This window comes from Furipterus horrens, unplaced genomic scaffold, assembly GCF_987537825.1.
Source record: "Furipterus horrens unplaced genomic scaffold, mFurHor1.1.pri manual_scaffold_17, whole genome shotgun sequence".
Taxonomy (NCBI): Eukaryota; Metazoa; Chordata; class Mammalia; order Chiroptera; family Furipteridae; genus Furipterus; species Furipterus horrens.
The window spans coordinates 90,013,454-90,034,889 of NW_028327187.1; the positions used below are offsets into that span (position 1 = coordinate 90,013,454).

Consider the following 21,436-nt stretch of genomic DNA (forward strand, 5'->3'; position numbering starts at 1 on the left):
TATGTTTGAGTATCATATGTGTATAGGCTATACTGACTATACTGAATGATAGCTTTGGCTGAGACTATAAGGAGAGAGATCAGAGGTTCTGATGTAATTTAGGACCTAACTTAAATGTAATCAACTGAAATCCTTTTAACATTTCTACCTTGGAAAGATTTCCCAGCCTTTTGGTTATCTCTGTCCAGCCTCACCCTCTCTGACTTTAAGGCTTTGAGTTCAGTGTTATGCATCCTAGTAAGAAGACCCTCTCTTGACTTCTGTGTCACACTCCCATTTGTACGTCCCTCTGATAGGTTTCCCCTGTCAGTATATCACACTATGACTGTGTGTTACCTTGCTTCTTAGGTACAAAGCCAGTTATTCTACATTTTATACTTGTGTGTTTTGTATTTAGACTTGTTAAAATGTACCTGCCCTTATACCTATCAAACTTCATGGTTTCTGAGATCAGTTAGCATCAAAAATGTAGTCCGTATTGGTTTTTTGCTGTTGTCTTCAAGTCAGCTATACATCTGTATTCAACCTTCGTGTTCCTTACTTTCTAACTTTGCTGTCTCCTTACATAATTTAATAGTTTAACTTAGCAGAAGTCTGAGTTAACTGCTTTCTTATTTTCTACTCCCTTAAATGAGACAGAATCATCTGGCTGGGAGCATTTCATTTTGATGTTTGACATATGAATTATAATTATGATTACATCAAGAATTAATTATTTGTAGTTCTCTTTTTCTTCGAGTTTAAAATCTTACCTTTTTTCTAGGTTAATTTGCTCAATAGAAAATTGCATCTTTATCCTTGGCTGGTGTGGCTCAGTGGATTGAGTTCCAGCCTGCAAACCGAAGGGTCGCCGGTTTGATTCCCAGTCAGGGCACACGCCTGGGTAGCATGCCAGGTCCCCAGTTGGGGGCGTGTGAGAAGCAACCACACATTGCTGTTTCTCTACCTCTCTTTCTCCCTCCTTTCCCCTCTCTCTAAAATAAATAAATAAAATCTTTTTTTTAATTCTTAAAAAAGAAAATTGCATCTTTAATATTAGTTATCTTAACACATTGAGAATAGTCTTCTTAAGTCGAAGTCAATATGTTTTACTCTCAAAACATACTAAAGTATACCCACCAAATTAGATAGAAAACTTTTTATAGAGGATTTAATGATGTACACAGTTTTAAGAACTACTTGTATAAGATCTGAGCTCTTTAATAGCAATAGTGTAGTATAGGGTTTAGCAAACTATGGACTGGGAACCAAATCTGGCCTACCACCTATTTTTACATGTAAAGTTTTATTGAAACACAGCATGTACATTCATGTATGTATCATCTATGGCTGTTTTCACACTATAATGGCAGAATTGAGCAGTTGGAACAGAAACGATATGGCCTTCAACCCTAAAATATTTGCTGTCTAGTCCTTTACAGAAAAATATTGTTGACCCCTGGTATAGTAAAAACCCTTGACTGGGGAGAGTATATAGAAGACCTCAATTGTGTTTATTCTTGATTCTATCGCAAAGTTGGCAACAACCTTAACAGATTGCTAAGCTTCTCTGAACCTAGTTTCCTCATCTGCAAAATTAGTCTCTTAGAATGAATCATCTCTAAGGTTGACTCTCAAACTCCAATAAAATTCTATAAATCCGTAAAGTGTTTCAGAACCATGTTTGCAGTTTTACTAATAGCTTTGTGTTGAAAATTAAAACTGCATGCAGTCACTAAGTTTAGATAACTTAAATAAACAAAACCACTAGTCCTCAGGCAGATAAATTAGGAACTTGCTACTATTATTTCAAAAGAATTGACTTTTCAAGGCTCTTTCAAATAGTGCTTTCCTAATAATATAAGTATTTCTAGATCTTTGACTTCAGTGATAGCTAAAACAGGCTTTGAAGCATAAAACTAACATATTAAGAAACTCAATTGAACTCCATTAGGAAATAAAAATAAAGCATCTCTAAAATTTTAGTTTCAGTTTGTGGGATACATATGATTGGGTTTTTGAAAATTCCTTCCCCACTCAGCTTTGAGGGGACATAGATAATATGTAAAGTAAAATGAGCTTCTGTTGTAGAAAGACCTCAGCATTTTCATCATGGTAGCTGACTATAGAATTCTGCATAAGAACCTCTCTTGCATTAACCGTAGACTTTTAGATATCTAAAAAGTTGCCTGGAACAGTATCATCAAGATTGCTTTTCTGGGTTTTTTTGTTGTTCCCTTTCTGTAGTCTGTCTCTTTTTCAATTTCTGTCTGTGGAAAGAAACCCTAACATGATTCCTCCCCTACCAAAAAAGAATCTTGCAGAAATGCATTTCTATTAATGTTTTCATATACTTATTAAATGCCTACATACATAAAAGATGTATCTTCCTTTTCAGAAAAATCCCAAGAGTTTAATATGTAAAATTTAGACTTAAGACTACTTAAGTGAATTGATAGTATTACCTACATGACCCTTTCTTGCCTAGACCAGCAAAAGTTTGTGCTCGTGTTCTAGCTACGTATTAGTAGAGTTAGTAATGATGTGCATTTACAAAATGCTTTACGGTTTCCAAACACTTTCATCTACATTATGACTTGACAATACTGTAAGGTAAGTTATGTTAGTTTTAATGTCCTCACTTCACAAAGGGGAAAACCTAAAGAGGTTAAATGATTGACTCAAGTAGCTTCATGCAGCCAGAAAGTGGCAGAGCCAAGGAACACATCTGCAGAATTTAACACTTTTACAAAATAATCTTTATAGTTTTTCTTGTTACCAAAATGATAATTCCCAGCCATTTTCCACCTAACAGTCCTAAGGGATGTCATGCACTCAATAGGACAGTGATTCTCAACTAGGAATCAGGACAGGCTATGTATGTGATTTAAGAGTCACAGGCAGTTGTTTCAAGGATTTTTCAAGTTGATTCTTCTGCATGGCTTGATTAAGAAATACTATACAAGAGAATGGCCCTGGCTGGTTTAGCTCAGTGGATTGAGCGTCGGCCTGTGAGCTAAGTGTCGCTGGTTCGATCTTCCAGTCAGGGTACATCAGAGAAGGAAAACTCTGACTCCAAAAAACCTTCGCTGCCTTGCGGCATACCTCTTCAGGGGAAAGGCTAAGGGAGTAAACCCTGACAGAAAATCCGGAGCCGGAGTCCCTAAGGCGGTTTGACGTTGTAGTCAACACCGGCAACTCCTGCGGCGCACCTGAAGCCAAGCTGTATTGACTCAGTCTTTCCCTTGGACCCTTCAGCTGCGAAGAGAGGGGGGGTCTGCTGCATGGGCAACAGCAGACCCTCCATATCACCCTGCCCAGGCTCTGTAGCTTCAGCGTCATCGCAAGATGTCGATTCAACACGGGAGGAGACAGATACGATGTCACTCCCGAGTCGGACTGCACAGCCATTCTCGGCGGTGCAGATAGACTCTGAAGAAGCTACACCATCGTCTCTCGAGACGGACGGCTGCCGACGACGATGACGACGACGATACAAGAGAAATACATAGTCATTGTTAACAACAAAAGGAAAGGAGAAAAAAAGAAAAATGACTCATATTCCTACTTCCTGTAGATAATTATATGTTCAGTCTCTTATACTTATATTAACCTTTTTTTTCAAAACTGAGATCATACTGTAGATTGTTTTAAAAGCTTTTTTATTTAATTCATCACAAGCATCTTTCCATTTCATTAGACATTCTTCTTCAGCATCATTTTCTAGAGGCTGCAGAATATTCCAGTTGTGGCGTGTTTGAGTTCAAGATGTAAATAGTTGTATATACTTTTGCGATCGCTGACAGTGTTTTTCTGGTACTTGAATATGTGATTAATTTGAGGAAATAAAAAAAATCATTTAAAAGCTACCCCTCTTTGCCCTAGCTGGGTGGCTCAGTTGGTTGGAGCATCATCATGTACACCAAAAAGTTGCAGGTTCAATTCCTCGTCAGGGAAAATACCTAGGTTGTGGGTTCAATCACTGCTTGGGGTGCATGCAGGAGGAAATCGATCTCTATTTCTCTCTCACACTGATAGCACACTCTCTCTCTCTCTTTCTCTCTCTCTCTCTCCCTCCCCCTTTCCTTCCCTCCCTCCCTCCCTCTCTAAAATCAATAAACATATTCTTGGATGAGGATTAGAAAAGAAAAGCCAAAAAAAGAGAGAGAAAAACTACCCCGTTTCTAGCTGTCATCTCCTGTATATTTTACTTTCTGAATAACCCTTAAATGACCATTTGTTAATAAACTTTTTATATTTATGTATAGTAGTCCCTCTCTATATCGCGGTTCACTTATCGCAGCCTCAGTGTATCGCGGGATTTTTAAAAATATTATATTTAATTATTTATCGCGGATTTTTTGCTATATTGCAGGATTTTGCAGTACTGTATACGTATGTTGTTAAAGTTACATAGGTCTAAGAGTGTAGAATATGTTTAAGAACATAAGTAGTGTTTACAAAAGTGTGGAAAAGGTTAATAAGGGACTGGGATTGGTTTATAAGTGTGTGGGAAGGGTTTATAAAGCCTTAAAATATATATAAATACTAAAATAAATGTAAGGTTCCTACTTCACGGATTTTCACCTATCGCGAGGAGATCTAGAACATAATACCCCCAATAAGTGAGGGAATACTGTATTTTTTTTAATAGTTTTTCATCTCTTTGCTTTAGGGTGCAGTACTAGCAGCTGTGTCCAGTCACAAATTCAACTCATTCTATGGGGATCCTCCTGAAGAGTTGCCAGATTTCTCTGAAGACCCTACCTCCTCAGGTAATGGATCATTCATCCATTCACCAGTGTGAATCATTTGGTGTATACATCTTTTCTCTTGCATTCTGAATAAGCTTTTTTTTCCTGTGAATCTAGTCAGATGCCATAGGGGATTCTGAGGAAGTTTGTCAGCAACCAAATCCCATCCACATGTGTCTGGTTCCTTTTAATTTGAATACCAGAGTTGTTCTCCCCTTCTGTTCCAAAAGCATCATTTCACTTTTTTCTTACCTCAGAACTGCCTCTTCCCCTTCCCCTACTCCAGACCTAACATTGCACTTCATCCAATCAAACATTGTAGTCAATCTTTTTGGATCTTTCTGATTAGCTTCTATGTCAATAAAAAATTCTGATGTAAGATTTGCCCCACGTCAGCCAGAGCAGATCATACTTTTGGAACAGCACTGCTTTTAATTGACTCTTTCAATGTAAAGTTGTCTTGTGAGTTATCTCTTGAAACAATTTACAAGTTCTTCTCTTTTTACAAAGTCTGTAATGCATGTATACAAGCCTTCAAGGTAGAAGAACATAGAACAAGAGTTACCTATTTCGATGAAATGTGTATAGGTATTCCTGAAAAAACCCACCAGTGTTCACAAAATTATGTGATAAAATGCTCAGATTTTGATGTTCCCAGTGAGGTATTCTCAAGTATCATTTCCTAAAAATCCATAGGATCAATATATATGTATATATAAATGCATGTATAGTTTTTTTAATTTTATTTATGTATTTCTTTATTAATTTAATTCCTGCATCATATGTCCTCTGCTCTAAGCTTTTCTTCTTTCATTCACGTCCCTCAGTATTTGCCATGCGATTGACCTTGCACTGTTGATTTGATTTTTGTACTCAAGGCCTAGGGCCGTTCCTAAAATATGAGTTGCTTGTCCTTCACAATTAGCAATATAGAAAGAATGGATGTGCTAATGCTGCTTTCCTGTTGGAACCATGAGCATTGGTCAGTATTTGTGCTTCTTCCTTCATCTGTTTATATATGTATGTGCATGTACATGCTCACATGTTTATACCTTGTGCAAAATAACAGGATCAAGTTTCCCATTCCAGCAGCTATATATGAGGTGGGGAAAAAGTCGGTTTACAGTTGTGAGTACACGAAACACAGAGTTTATTCTTGTATTATTAATTATTAATTATTGTATTTTCCATATGAAGAACTCTAAACCAACTTTTTTTCACCCTGTAGTTCCTCATTTTGACTTTTACCAATTGGGATGTGAACCTTCCTCTTTTGAGTGAAGGTGATTTCCAAAAAATTCAGAAATGGGAATCTTAGAGAAGAGAACCTGAGGAGAAGACCTTGCTGTTTTCCTCTTATTCTACTTGGTAATTGCCCAGAGCCCTTACCACAGGAAAGGCAAGGCCCTAGTTGTGTTTATAGATGTGTAACCCAGTGCTTCCTATTGTTTCCTGTCACTGTGTTTTTGTCCCTTCACCTGTAGCTTTCTGTTGTTGTTCCTTAGCTCGTGACCTCTTCCTTTTCTCCTCACACTCGGATTACAGTTGACCCTATCTCTGGGGAGTGGACCCAGTCATGGTTTTATGTTATACAGTGACAATAGGACATAGTCACATACTTGGGATATATTTAAAGATTTTAGATCAAACTCTCTTAATACCCTTTTCATCTTTCAAAATGGGCCTACACAGCAGTATGGTCCTTGCAATGACTTCACAGACCTGATCTTTAATGTTTCCCCTTAATATGTACCTCTGCCTAATAAGAATATAATGAGCTCTTGTTTCCTTTCTGTGAAAAGTTGGGTTTTTCTTTTATGGAAAGTGATTGTCTTTAGTTATAGACATGATTATTTTATATTAAATACATTTTTATTGCCCATTTTTTGTGTTTTTAGTATAGTCCTTAAGTGCTTGAAATAGTTCTGATTACAGTACTTACTTTACAAACAAAAAAGAAATTTGTTATGCTGTCTTGCAGTTAGCCTGCAAGCCCTTGCTTAAATTAGTTATTCACAATTTTGCATTTCTCCTTCCCTTTCCTGTAGTCACACCTAATTTCTCTTTTTGTCTTTTTTTAAATTTCTGGATCTTACTGATCTTATAAGCAGTCTATATCTTCATTGGATGTGCTAAATGTCTATCTCTAAATATTTTTAAATAACACCGTCCAAGTGCTGCAAGTAAAAGATAGAAGAATTATTATGTAGTATACATGTCTGATCACCTGCCCTAAATGAAAAGGAAATTTTTACATACTTAAAAGTCAAAGACAGGACTGAGTGTTCTGAGGCCAGGGAGGGCATACTTGGCCTGGAGCTTCTGGCTCAGCCAAGAGGACAGCGGTCCTGGCAGCACCTGGTCTATGATTTCAATAAAAGACATCTGCTTTGCAAAAACTAAATAAATAAATAAAAAGAAGTAGTCAAAGAACAAAGAAGAAATTTGAAGAAAATTCTAATATTTTCTTAACTTTCCCACAACTATCAGAAATTATTTATGTCTCTAAAATTAATTTTTTAAAGCAAGTCATTTAAAGGGAGACATTATACTATTTTGTCAGCATTATTTATCAGTATCTATCTGCCAGCAAGTTTTCTTTTCTGCAAGCAGTGGTTGTATGATTGGCTACAAAAAACTATCTGGATTCACATAAGAGCTTCACACTTTTATCAATTAACTCATCTATATTTTTATTTTTTATCTCATTTTTTAATATTTTCATTAATTTTCAAACCTAAATTCATCTCTAATTCTTATCCTTAAATTCTGCTTCATTTATTTTAAGTTCCCAACATTATCCTTTCCCGTGTCTTTCTATTTAGATTTGCAGGAGTTTTTTTTACAGTACAAAATACAAAGCACCTAAAAGTTCTTCCAAGCTCATGGCAAAAAGAGAAAAATGCTTGTAGGGTGGAGGTAAGAGGGCAGGAAAGGAGGGGTTAGAGAGAGAGAAGCGTAACGTCACCAACTTCCCTTTCTTGAGATGACTCCTTTTCACCTTTACACAATGCCTTTTCTATTCTTTCCATGAAATGATAACAAATGATAAGTAGTTAGGTTTTTTTAAATGATCTTGTTTGACAAAATTAAAAGCTGACAATCCTATTTTGATCCTCCCCCCAAAATTCTATTTAAAATCACAATTTAAAAAAAAAATTTTTAATGAATCCACTTCCCAATTTGTTATCTAAATAAGAGTCTAACATGTTTAGGTATACTGTTTACATTGTAAAACAATTTTTATATAAGAAATTCTTTTCTGTTTTGATTATCAAGATTTGTTAATACATTCACTAGAATTTGTTGAGTTTAATCTTATGATAAACAGTATATTGTTGCTTTGTTACTTAATAATCCAAAGTGCAAATGTTCTGTTCTCATATTTTACATCAAAGAAGTCAGACTCAGAACCCAGTATTTTGATGACTGAAATCCTAAACAGTCACAGTGAATGTGCTTATGGATCACAGGGGCTCACTTGGGGATCAGCTGGGGGACCTGCTTCTTGTGGCTCATCTACTGGGCCCAACTGTGGCTTGATAACCTGCTTGCTCTAAAGTCATACTGTTTGTTGTTTGTCCATATGCTGCCTTCCTCCTAGGACTTCTAGCAGCAGAAAGTAGGTATTCCTTTGTTTTCCTCTAAGGTTTATCTTTTATGCAAAAGTATTTGGCTTTGCATGGTTCATAATCAGCTTGACTTTTTCCTTGGCTGTTTGTGTTTAAATATTTAACTGAGAATTTTAACACTGCCTGATCATAAAATAAAAACTTGGATATCTTAATTTCCTGAGCCATTGTTATACAAATATTAACTTCTCACTTCTTTCATAAGAGGAAAAAGAGGCAATGTTAAAATTTTAACTGCACTTAATATTATTTCACATCTGAATTTCAAGCACAAATGCGTTAATTCTGGGGGAAAGGTAACATTTTACTTTATAGTTTGCTTTCAAGAAAAAGGGTAAGTGAATTTTCCTTTGACAATTACATAGTCTATAACTGATTTTCATTGCTTTTTGTTACTGACTATTTTCAGTTTATAAATTTGGCGCTATGAAATAAAATACTGAAATTATGTCTATTCATGTCTCTTAACTTTTACCATCAGCACATTTATGAAGAACAATATAATGGCTAGATTTTAATTAAAAAGGGATGTAATTTGAGTATGTGAGGATATTAAAGTAAAAGGTATTTAAGAAATTACACACACGTGCATGCACACACACACAAATGAGTACAAGCAAAACTAAGGCAATCTGAGTAAAATAGGTGGATTGTATCAATGTCAGTGCTCAGGTTATAGTGTTATACTGTAGTTTTGTAAAATGTTACCAATGGAGAAACAGCAGAGTATACAGGGATCCCTATTATTTCTTAAAACTGCATATGGATCTATAATTATCTCAATAATAATTTCAATTAAAACAAAAGAATAAACCTTTACCTTAATGTTGTACTCACTGGAGGAAAAGTATATAGGAGACAAAGATAAATTAGAAATTCTGGAAGCTAATAATTGAATTCATTGTCACATTCTGTTACATTAGTTATAGCTCCAGTTGCAGCTGATTTAACACCGTCATGCACCACTTAACAATGGGGATACATTCTGAGAAATGTGTCATTAAAGCAGTTTCTTCATTGTGCAAGCATCATAGAATGCACTTACACAAACCTAGGTGGTATAGTCTACTACTGTAACTGTGTGGTACATTTTTATGTGACTGGCAGCACAGTGGGTTTATTTACACCAGCATCACCACAAACCCAAGGTATATGAATAATGCATTGCACCACGACAGCAACATCAATAGGCAATATGAACTTTTCAGCTCCATTATAATATTATGGGACCACTGTTGTATATGTGGTCTGTCGTTCACCTAAACGTTGTTAAGTGGTACATGACTGTATAAAAATCTCATAGCATATTTGTTATCTACTGCTATGTAATGAATAACAGCAAAGCAGCATTTATCATCTTATGGTTTCTATGGATCAGGAATCTGGGCGTTGTTTAGCTGAGTGCCTCTGGTTCATGATCTCTCATGAGATTGCAGTCAAGCTGTCGTCCAGAGCTGCAATCTCGTGTGCAGAGCCAACTGCAAGGATAATCATCTTCCAAGCTCACTCACATAGTTGTTGACAGGCTTCATAGACACAGACAACAGAATGGTGGTTACCAGAGGGAAGGGAGTAGGAGGTTAGTAAAGAATAAAGGGGGCCAAAGATATGGTGACAGAAGATGATTTGACTTTGGGTGGTGGTCATACAATGCAATATACAGATCATGTATCATAGAAATGTACACCTGAAACCTGTATGATCTTATTAACCAATGTCACTCCAATAAATTTAATGAAATAAATGGTTATATCAAAACCAAAAAAAAATTTTTAATAAAGTACTTTTAACAAATTTGTGCCCAATGATGTTGCTATTTGGAAACATAGACTATTTTAATAAGCATAATGTCATTAGAATTGTAGTATCTATACTCTAACAGAATACATTTGCAGAGTTTACTTCTTTTAATCAGTAAATTTTGAGGCGTCTGTACTAAATTCTATATAGAAAGAATCTAAAGCATTTGTCACCACATGTGAGTTTTCATAATTTGAATTGGATGTAGCACAGATGCTAAGTCCAAACCTTAATTTCCATTATGGGATTCAGTATTGCTTATAACTTAATTGATAACCAGAATTTGCTTTGTACAGTGAGAATAAAAGGTGTTGTCCAAGGGGCAGGGGAAAACAAGAGGGAATTTTTTTGGCATGATAAAAGTGTACACACAAAAATGAGAATTTTACTTAATTATACCCTAGTAAGCAGATTTTTTAAACATAGAAATATTTGCCTACAGGGCAGGGTTATTGTCAAATCACGTAAGGTAATGAGTGTAAAAGCACTTTAGAAATTATGAACTATTATACAAATTAAGTATTAAAATAATTTTCTTTTTAATTTTTTAATGTATTGGGATGACATTGGTTAATAAAATCATGTAGGTTTCATGTGTACGATTCTATAATACATCATCTGTATATTGTATTATGTGTTCACCACCCCAAGTCAAGTCTCCTTCCATCGCCATTTATCCCCCCTTTACCCATTTCTACCTCCCCCACCTCCCTTCCCTCTGTTGTCTGTCTTTATGAGTTTTTTTTTTTAACTTTTAAAATTTATTTTTTAAGAAAGGGGAAGGGAGGGAGAAGGAGAGGGAGAGAAACATCAGTGTGTGAGAGATAAATAGATTGTTTGCCTCTTGCACACCCCCAGTTGGGGAACCTACCTGCAACCCAGGCATGTGCCCTGATTGGGAATCAAACCAACAACTTTTGGTTCACAGGCCCGTACTCAATCCACTGAGCCACACCAACTAGGGCTGTGTCTATGAGTTTTTAAAATTAACTGTTTTCTGTGATTTAGTCACAAATACTTTGTTTTCAGATCTTCAGGATTTGCTCAGAAAAGTTCATTTTAAGTAAATACGTTTTATTGTGTTTGTTTTGTACAAAACACTCTGCAAGTGCAGCCTGGAATAGAAGTGTGAATAGGATACCTACAGTACTGCCATTAGTTATAGGGGTGAGCTCATGTACTTTTTTTTTTCAAAGTAGTTACAAGTTAATGCAGAGGTCTTATATAAAAACATCCTTTTCAGTTTTTGAGAAAAGTGAATAGTTCTTTCAGATTTGACAGTGTTGATCAACGATATAAATGCTAGTAGCAGCATAAGAGCCTACGCGTGTTGTGTTGTGTTGTGTTATATTAATTATTACTACTGCATTGGTTTTAAATAAATAACAATTTAAAAGCCCACATAATATGTTTGTGTACATTTATGTTTTATAATGAATTGGAAAATTATGGGACTTTTAAATGGGCTTGATATTGAACTACAGGTATCAGTTATATACATCTGTCAGACTAAAAATATGTCTGTGGTTCTGCTGATTATACCCAAAGAAAAAAATAACGGAACTAGAAGAGGTGTCAGTGGAAGGTGTTAAAATGATCAAGAGTGAAGGAATATTTTGAGGTTACACTAAAAATAGTGTTTATTCAATTTGAAAAGACAATGGAGAAATGGAATACTAACTAATTTTCCTACCTAATTACAGAAACTTAAAATTAGGGGCACCTTTCAGAGTTTGAAATAGGCAACTTGAGTATAGCTATGGAAATGCTTCCTTTTGTGATTGAAAATTCACAAAGTTTCACATTAGGGTACAAGATAACACTATAAATCAGTTCTGAAAAGGGGACAGATTTAAGGTGGTTAAATAGACTTGTTGACCTAGTGGATCTTGTCTACTGGAAACAGGCTAACAAATGCCTTTGTGCTTTTCCAGCAAAGCATCCACTGGGCCCCTAAAAGTAGATTAGACTCTAGGTGGAGGTGTTGGATTCCTCCTGCTCATCTAACTCTTCTCTGAGGCTGTACTCCCAGGCATCATATTTCTGTGCCCATTTACTTCAGGGTATAATATGGGGTGACTGCTTCACACAGTAGTAGCCTGAGTTCCTTTCTCGAGGCCAGGAATTACACCTGTTTTCTTTGAAGTTCCTGCCTCACATCTGGCAAAAAGCAGGAACAGTCCAATGAAGGTTTCAGTTAATGTCTGACCCAGTAGGGTTCAGGTTCTTTTTTAACCTCCCTATCCATGCATAAACCACGTGTAGCTTCTTGTTGAAGTTTCCCCCAGTGTTTACTGGTAGGGTCAATTAGTGTAGTAGGTCAGGTAGACATAGGAGCAAGACACATCAGAATTGAGTCCTAGCTCCGCCACTTGTAGCTGTGACCTTCCTTGGCCTCTCTGAACCTCAGTTCCCTATCTAGAAAGGTCAGGTAATATATCTACCATACTGCATTTTCTTGAGGATGTGCCTGGCACATAATAAACACTTAAGAATTGGAAGCTGCTATTATTATGATGTTTCTTTAGTACTACATTAGTTCAGTGCATACCTTGTGGATGTTATAAAATGAATCAAATATAGACCTACCTTAAGGACCTCATAGCACAGTAAAGAAGTGAACAAGTGCACACATAGGGAACCCATGCTGTGTGTTGGTGGGACAGGAATTGCAGAGAGCTTCGGCACTTCACAGCCAAGTGCTTCCCGGAAGTTACACTTGCTGCCTTAGTATTCACTAGACACAAGGTTGTTTTTGTTTTAACCTTATAGTATTAATAAACTTCCACCTATATTATATATCAGCATAATCAATGCTGGAAAAAATAAAAATTAGGTGAGATTTCACTAAAATAACTAAGTGAAAACAATAATTAGGTTTCAGTGTAGATAATCACTTGATTTATGGCTTAAGCCTCAAATCTTTAACGTAATTAAATAGTACTGCAAAAAAAAGCAGTTGCTTATAAAGCAACTTTCTTTCTAATATAGAAAACTTGGAACATATGGACAAGAACAGAATGAAGTAGAAATAGGAAAATAAAGATGACTACTGTTACCCTTTTGGTGTGTTTCATTCTGTTTTTTTTCTGAGTTTGTATATATTTTTTCAATAATAATTGGGAATATACAGTTTATATGATTTTATATTCTGCTTTCTTGAATTCTATATTGTGAGAATTTCCCTGTTTTTAAAATTCTTTAAAAGCAACTTTCATTTGGCTAGACAGTCCACTTATGGGTGTTCTATAATTTATGTAATCATTCTTTAATTATTAGATTTTTTTCCATTTTGTATGATAAGTATCCTTATACATAAACTTATTTCTACATTTCCCACTTTTCCTTAAGGTAGGTTTTTGTAAATGGGATTACTGAATCAAAGCGCATGAGCAATTTTAAGGATCTTTGTTCTGTGTTACCAGATTACTTTCTGGAAAAGTGATGCCCATTTACATTCTTACCAATAAGTCCATGCAAATGGGTAAAGTGCAAGACCAGAAGTAATTAGAAAGAGCATAGCCCTGGCTAGTGCGGTTCAGTGGATTGAGTGCTGGCATATGAACCAGAGGGTTCCCCTCTCCCTAAAAATAAATAAGTAATCGTTTTTTAAAAAAGAAATAACATAATAGAGTTCCAGAACAGAAATATTCAAGATTTTTATCTTCTTTTAAGATTTTATTTATTTATTTTTAGAGAGAGGGGAAGGGAGGGAGAAAGAGAGGGAGAGAAACATCGATGTGTGGTTGCCGCTCGCGCACCCCCAGCTGGGGACCTGGCCCACAACCCAGGCATGTGCCCTGACTGGGAATTGAACCAGCGACCCTTTGGTTTTATTCAAGCCACTGAGCCACACCAGCCAGGGCAAGATTTTTATCTTTATCTAAAGCAGCAGTCCCCAACCTTTTTGGCATGAGGGACCAATTTTGTGAAAGACAGTTTTTCCACAGACCAGGGCAGGGAGGGAGACAGATGCGAGAGAAGCTTTGCTAGCTCACCCACTGCTCACCTCTTGCTCTGCAGCCTGGTTTCTAATAGGCCACAGACAGGTACTGGTCCACGGCCCAGGGATTGGGGACCCTGACATAACGCAAGGTTTCTCAACCTCTGCACTATTGACATTTGGTGCTACACAATTCTTTCAGGGGGAAAGGGACTGTCCTGGGCATCATAGGATGTTTAATAGCATCCCAGGCCTGTACCCACTAAATGACAATGGCACAACCTGTTTCCCTGCTACCACCACCACAGTTGTGACAACCAAAACTGTCTCCAGCTATTGCCAAATGTCCCCCTGGGGAGCAAAATTGCCACCGTCTGAAAACTACTGATCCAAGTAAGAATAAGTATAACAGGCACTTATTCTTAGAATTTCCCTAGCATGTACACTAATATTCTGAAGTCTCACCTCTCAGGGTTCTTTTCTTTCTCTGGAGTAGGTATGTACATGTTGTCTGCAGAGGAAAATAGGCTAATCATTTCTTTAAGGCTGTATAAGTGACTTTGTTATTTCTCAGTACGTATCTTCTCCTGCTGATAGCTCTCAGGATTCCTGCTTCTAAGAGGAAATGTAAAGAAAGTGACCACACTACCATATAATTTGCCCTAATATTTAATATGGTATTTGGAAGTGTCAGTCAGCATGCTTACCCTTTGTCTTTGTCTTCTGAATAAAAAGGGCCCAACAGACTGAGAACAACTTGTTTCTCTTGACTTTGTATGTAAAGGAAGGAAAAAAAATGGATTGGGGTTTTTGTTAACATTAGTTTGAGCCTTAAAATTCCAAAAAAGCCTGTTTTATACCACGGGAGCTCATAGTTGAAGGTGTTTGTCCCTCGGGTCTACAGCTGGCTCTACCTTCAGTTCTTGATGGAATGCACCTATATGAAAGGTTCACCTGTGTTATTTCTGTAATACTCCACGGGGTTGTGGAACCCACATTTATCTGATGTATAACTTGCTGCACACCAATCTTCTAGTAGCTCAATTATAGTTGATGAATGTCCTTATTTAGAGCAAGACAAGCTCCAATTTGCTTTGAAAAAATGAAAACCGCACATTACATTGTTAAAACATAAACTCACTGAAAATACTCTATCCTTAAAGGCATGAAATTCTACTTAAGTCTGTCTTTCACCAAGGACACTAACTTTGAAGTTCTCTTTGTTAGCCCATTGCTCTGAAATGCAAGATTCAGATTACAAAGGTCAGGCTGACATTGACTTTCTGTCCTGGCTGTTTCTTTTCTGTTTGTTCCCTTAGGAGCAGTCTCACAGGTGCTGGACAGCCTGGAAGAAATTCACGCACTTACTGACTGCAGTGAAAAGGACTTAGATTTTCTACACAGTGTTTTCCAGGATCAGCATCTTCACACACTACTAGATGTAAGTCTTCATTTTTATTTTGGGGGGGGCAGGGGCAGGTAAATGTTTAGCATATGATTTTGCTTTCCATTAATTTCTCGATGTCCATCATAACAGTCCTTTTTCAGTTGCCTTAAATCTCTGAGAAATGTGGGAAATCATCCATCAAAGATTCATAACTAAAGTACTGTATTATGTAAAGTGCAATGCAATATAGCCTAACAAGTCATGGTGAAAAAAATTATGTGTGTGTATGTTTGTATTTCTATTAGAAGAATCCATGGATCTTAGCTGTGATTAGTTTTTATTGCTTTAAACATTGTTTTAAGACATTGCATCTCAAGCATGAGTATAGGAGAGAGGAAAGCAAATGAGATATTGTGTAATGGACACATTCATATTTAATATTGCTGGTTTTCATAGCTTCAGTATATTCTTCTTAAAACATAAAAATATACTTCATTATTAAATATGACAGGCTCCATTAACAACAGATTGAGATACAAAAAAAATCAGAAGCTGACAGTTCACATCTGCCTTCATTGCAGTCACATTTTAGTAAAATGCCTTTCTTACAGAACTTGCATCACTTCATCAGTGAAAACTGTCTTAGTACATATTAGTGTACTAGTACATATTAAGGTTTTATTTTTACAAGAAAAACCTTTCCTTAATAAGAGACTAATATTTGCTTTGGGTGTCTAGAACTTTTGGTGCCAACTCTGATCAATCCACCATATCATGCAAATTCAACTAAAGCAAAATTCTCTTGAATGTATTCTACAGAACTTTGCTCTGGGAGATAGTAATGAATGTTGCCATGCGGGGAGTAGACCTTAAAGATATTGATTACATTATTTATTGACTAATTAAGTTTGGGAAATGCTACATTCTTTATTCCCTTTCTACAGATTTACAATGGATGTTAGTATATTAACACCTCTGAAATGTCCTATAGCAAAGAAATTTGGTTAACATTAAGAGCATTTCTAAAACTAACTTGGGCACAGAACTTTTATTCACAATCCTGTCGAATTGTTGAGGACTAGTTTGAGGAAAGCTAAGCTAAGAACATTGCATTATATTTCAACTGCACACTAAATGTAGTCATAGTGACATCTTTCTATAAATGTGGTCAAATCAAATTAATTACCAAATTTTAAAATTTAGTTTGACTTTTTATATTTTATTTCTTGCTCACATCACAGCCTAATACAGGTAGATTGGGAGGGCTCCTCTTCCACATAGTCATTCAGGGATCCAGGTTTCCTCCACTGTGTGTGTCCCCCAGTGCTTTGGAACCTTCCTCTGCATCCTTTGCACCCAGTGAGCAGGTAAAAGAAAATGGAAGATTTTGCAGAGTCGAGATTGGAAATGGGCTATATCACTTTTGCCCATATTTCATTGGCAAGTACTAGTTACATGCCTACCTAGCTGCAAGAACTCTGAGAAACAGTTTTATTTTTAAATGTGGTTAGTGAAATAAGCCAGATAGAGAAAGACAAATACTGCATGATATCACTTATATGTGGAATCTAAAAAAAAAAAAAAATTGAACTCATGGACACAGAATGGAATGATGGTTGCCCCTGGCTGGGGATGGGGGAAATGGAGAGAGGTAAGTAAAAGGGTACAGACTTTCAGTTATAAGATGAATAAGGTCTGAGAATCTAATGTAAAACATGGTGACTGTAGTTGATAAAAATTTGCTAAGAGAATAAAATTTAGTGTTTGCACACACACACAAAAAAGATAAATATGTGAGGTGATGGATGTGTTAACTTGATCATGGGAATCTTTTTCCGTATGTACAGATTTATCAAATTATCATGTTGTAATATTTAAATACATTACATTGTATTTGTCAATTATATCTCAATAAAGCCAAAAATGTACTCAGGAAGCTATGGAAATGGTTCTTTAGTGTAATTTATGTCAAGTGATTTAGGGGCATTTCAGATTAAGTTTATTTCAAATAACTGTTACTTTCCTTGGACACCAAAAGCCCTGAAATTCATTCTATTTTGTGACTCGCTCCCAGTACCATTCCTCCTCCCCTTCCTCCCACCCCTTCTCCTCCCCGACTCTTCTCCTTCCTCCTCCACCACCACCACCATCATCATGGTTTTCATTATGTGTTATTTAAATTATAGTTGACCTCTATTCATTGGCTATTTAAATGTTATTCTTTATCATTGCTTCATATGATGCAGAAAGTTTTCACAATTGTGAATTTCCCACAGAAGTCATATCCTTTACTAGAACTAGCATGTGGGATATGTGAAAGAAGCTGCAACAGAGTGTGGAGATTTGGTTTATTTCAGTGTCGTCAATGGTAAGGTTCTTTGTGAGATTTACTGACCTTCTTGAGCTCAAGGACATTTTATCCATTAAAGGCTCAGAGAAGCCCAGATAAGTTTTTAAAGTTGTATTAACAAAGTGTCTGAGCACACCAGGCTTGAGACTGCAGGGGAAATATAAGAACATTGCCAGTTTTTACAAGGAGGGGGAAAAGGTCAGCAACAGACTGAACTTTGGAGCTGAGCCAGGCCACCAGTTATTGCCCAATGCTAACTTCTCAGACCTCTCTAAAAACATTTATTTTGGGTAATGGCTGCATTCTTTGGTAGATGTTGTTACAGCTTCAGAAGAGACTCAGATTTTAGTAAGAAAAAACATGCTTGAAGTTCTTTTGGGTGCTTATAAATTATGAACTTAAAGGTGTGTCTACCATATCAGCATCTGTCCTATCAATGCACCTCGATTTGAAAAAGAGCTCGTTGACTAAAAATGACCTCTGCTCAGTAAAAACATGCCATGTCTGCAGAATTTGGCAGACAAGTGCTACACGTGAACCCCAGTCGCTTCCTGAAATGACTGATTCTAAGGCTAGCCCTGTGCAGTGTTGGGATGCATTTGGTTCTGAAGTTCCAAACTGAGCTGTCCTTCAATGAAAGCTTAATCATCATGAATGACACAGGCCATCATTCGAATATGCCCTCATGATCTTAAGCCCATAAATACAGTTCAGTAAGCTCTTGTTTCAAAGCTAAGAGGCTACATTTCAATAATGTAATCAATGAAGTATTCAACTGGCTGCTACATAAAGAAATCTACATGGACAGTGGGGTAACGGGGTGGGAATGGACTGTGGGAGAAGAGGTGGGCAGGGTGAAGAGTGAGCAATAAAGGAAAAAGTGGGACAACTGTAATAGAAAAAAAACAATAAATGTTTAAAAAAAGAAATCTAACCATTAACATTTTTTAAAATACTTAAATGCTATGGTATGCACAAAAAAGAGGAACATGGTATGACCAATTGTTGAAAAGAAGCTTTTCAAACTTTGACCATTCATTATTCCTCCTTCCAATGTTCCATATCCCATACTTGGATTTGGATTGTTTTGTTTTGCAAAATCAACTTTGGTTCCTTTTTAAGAATTCCAAGTAGTGACACCTAGTGTCATAGTTTTGTGGACTATGGATTGACTGTTACTTAATCCTGTTGAACCAGCTTATTAAATATCTTTATTATATTTAAGTAATTCCTGTTAATTCAGTAACACTCTAAATAGCTAAATTTGAGGCCATAGTTTTTAAATCCTCACCTGAGGATATGGTTATTGATTTTTAGAGAGAGAGAGACAGAGACAGAGAAACATTGATCGGTTCCCTCCCATACACACCTGCATCAAAGATCAAACTCACAACCTAGGAATGTGCCCTGACTGGGAATCAACCTTCAACCTTTTGGTGTATCAGATGACGCTCCAACCAACTGAACCATCCGGCCAGGGCAAAGCCATAATTTTTAAGCCGGCCAGAAACAGAATTAAGTTTTTACAGAAGACTAAAGATCATCAAGTTTTTTTTTTTTGTTTTTTTTTGTTTTTTTTAGTCATGGGTTCAAAACAGTAACAGGCTCAAAATTCGAAGAAACATTATTAGCATTTGATTAGAGGAAACAAAACTGTCACGTTGAAGAATTTACAGAAAAACAAAAGAAGAAATACTGTGGTTCCACTGAGGGGGAAATGCTTTCTGATTTGAATTCTAGTTTAAGCTGTAGTTAGAATAGGTCCAGAATCTCTACCCAACCAGTTCCACGTGGCACATGCATGCTGCTCCTCATTCTGTAGGAAGAAATAGAGGCTTGAGGAGGATCTGTGCTTTGCCCAACTTGTTCCTGTATGTCTACTTTCAAAAATTAAAAGCACTGGTCCAGAGATGGTCTGTATATGAAATAAATAGATCAATTTTAGTACAATACAATTTGGCATGTGTATTAGTTTGCTAAAGCTGCTGTAACAAAGTACCATAAACTGGGGGGCTTAAAATAACAGAAATTACTCCCTCACACTCTGGAAGCTGGAAGTCTGAAGCCAAAATGACGGCAGGGCTATGCTCCCTCCCAAGGCCCCAGGGAAGAATCCTTTCTAGCCTCTTTCAGTTTCTGGGGTCACCTGCAATCCTTGACATTCCTTGGCTTGTAAATGCATCACTCCAATCTCTGTCTCCATCTTCACATGGAGTTTTCCTCTGTGTATATGTGACTCTTGTCTTCACGTGGTCTTTTTATAAGGATACCAGTCATTGGATTTAGGGCCCACCTTAATTCAATATTACCTCATCTTAATTAATTACAGTACATCTACAAAGACCCTGTTTCCAGATAAAGTCACATTCTGAGATTACAGGTAGACATGAGCTTTGAGGGGACAGTATTCAGCCCAGTACAGCATGGAAAGCTGATTTTTCTGTGAATTGATTCTTCAGGTGTGAGTGCGCATTGCACAAAAATAATATAAAACAGTGATATGTTACCGTGTTGTTCATGAATTAGGCTTTCTTGGTAATTGGTGTTAAATTGTAGTTGTGTCTTTTAATGGTATTTTGAATTAGTTTTGGGTTGGAAGTTGTATGTTATACATTGAATGGTCAGATGATGGATTTTTTTGGATGGAATGAAAAATCCAGAGGGTTTTTTTTTATGTTTTGTTTTGTTTTTTATGAAAAGCATTTTGCAAATGTTATGTGGTGCTGATTCTCAGTCTTCTCAATTCCTTGTTGAAGTATTCCTATTACAGAATAAATGTTTATTTTGTAAGTCAACAATGTTACAAAACATTGTTAAATGACACATTTATCTCCCTCTGCCAAACTCTAACAACTGAGTTTTAAACATTCATCCACCATCTGTCATACCTCTGAACAGCTGTTAGCATTTATTATATACTGCTGTTTTCATAGTAAATGTGATACTACATCTACTTAAGATTATTTTTGTGGAAGTCCTAAAATTATGTTTCTAAGAATAAAATCAGTGATTGGATTAATAAAGCAAAAGCTAGCAGCAGTAACAATCTAATTTAGCAGTTTTGTATTAATTTATAAGTAGATTTTTATAATAGATCAAGTAATATTTGTAAATATTGCATTAGAAATGAACTGGCGACATCAAGAAAGAAATCAAAAAGTTTCTGGAAACAAACGATAATGAACACACAACAGCCTAAAACCTATAGGACACAGCAAAAGCAGTCCTGAGAGGAAAGTTCATAGCAATACAGGCCTACCTAAAAAGGATAGAAAAATCTCAAATTAAAAAATCTAACCCTACAGCTGCAAGAACTAGAAGAAGAACAACAAACAAAGCCCAAAGTGAGTAGAAGGAAGGAAATCATCAAGATTGGAGCAGAATTAAATGACATAGAGACTAAACAAACAATTCAAAAGATCAATAAAACCAGGCGCTGGTTCTTTAAAAAATATAAACAAAATCAACAAGCCTTTAACCAGGCTCATTAAGAAAAAAACAGAGAGGACCCAAATAAACAAAATCAGAAATGAAAGAGGAAAAATCACAACTGATACCACAGAAATACAAAGGATTATAAGAAATTCCTAC

General features: G+C 36.3%; 1 protein-coding gene across 10 annotated transcripts in view; it reads left to right on the forward strand.

The window, feature by feature from the left end:
- CASK (calcium/calmodulin dependent serine protein kinase) overlaps positions 1-21,436 on the forward strand; it is a 419,618-nt gene that overhangs the window by 302,480 nt on the left and 95,702 nt on the right. For all 10 annotated transcript variants that reach the window (XM_090265298.1, XM_090265289.1, XM_090265291.1 and 7 more), the window contains 2 exons: positions 4,655-4,754; positions 15,428-15,549. In XM_090265298.1, coding sequence (XP_090121424.1) covers positions 4,655-4,754; positions 15,428-15,549 — 222 coding nt within the window. The remainder of the gene's footprint in view (positions 1-4,654; positions 4,755-15,427; positions 15,550-21,436) is intronic.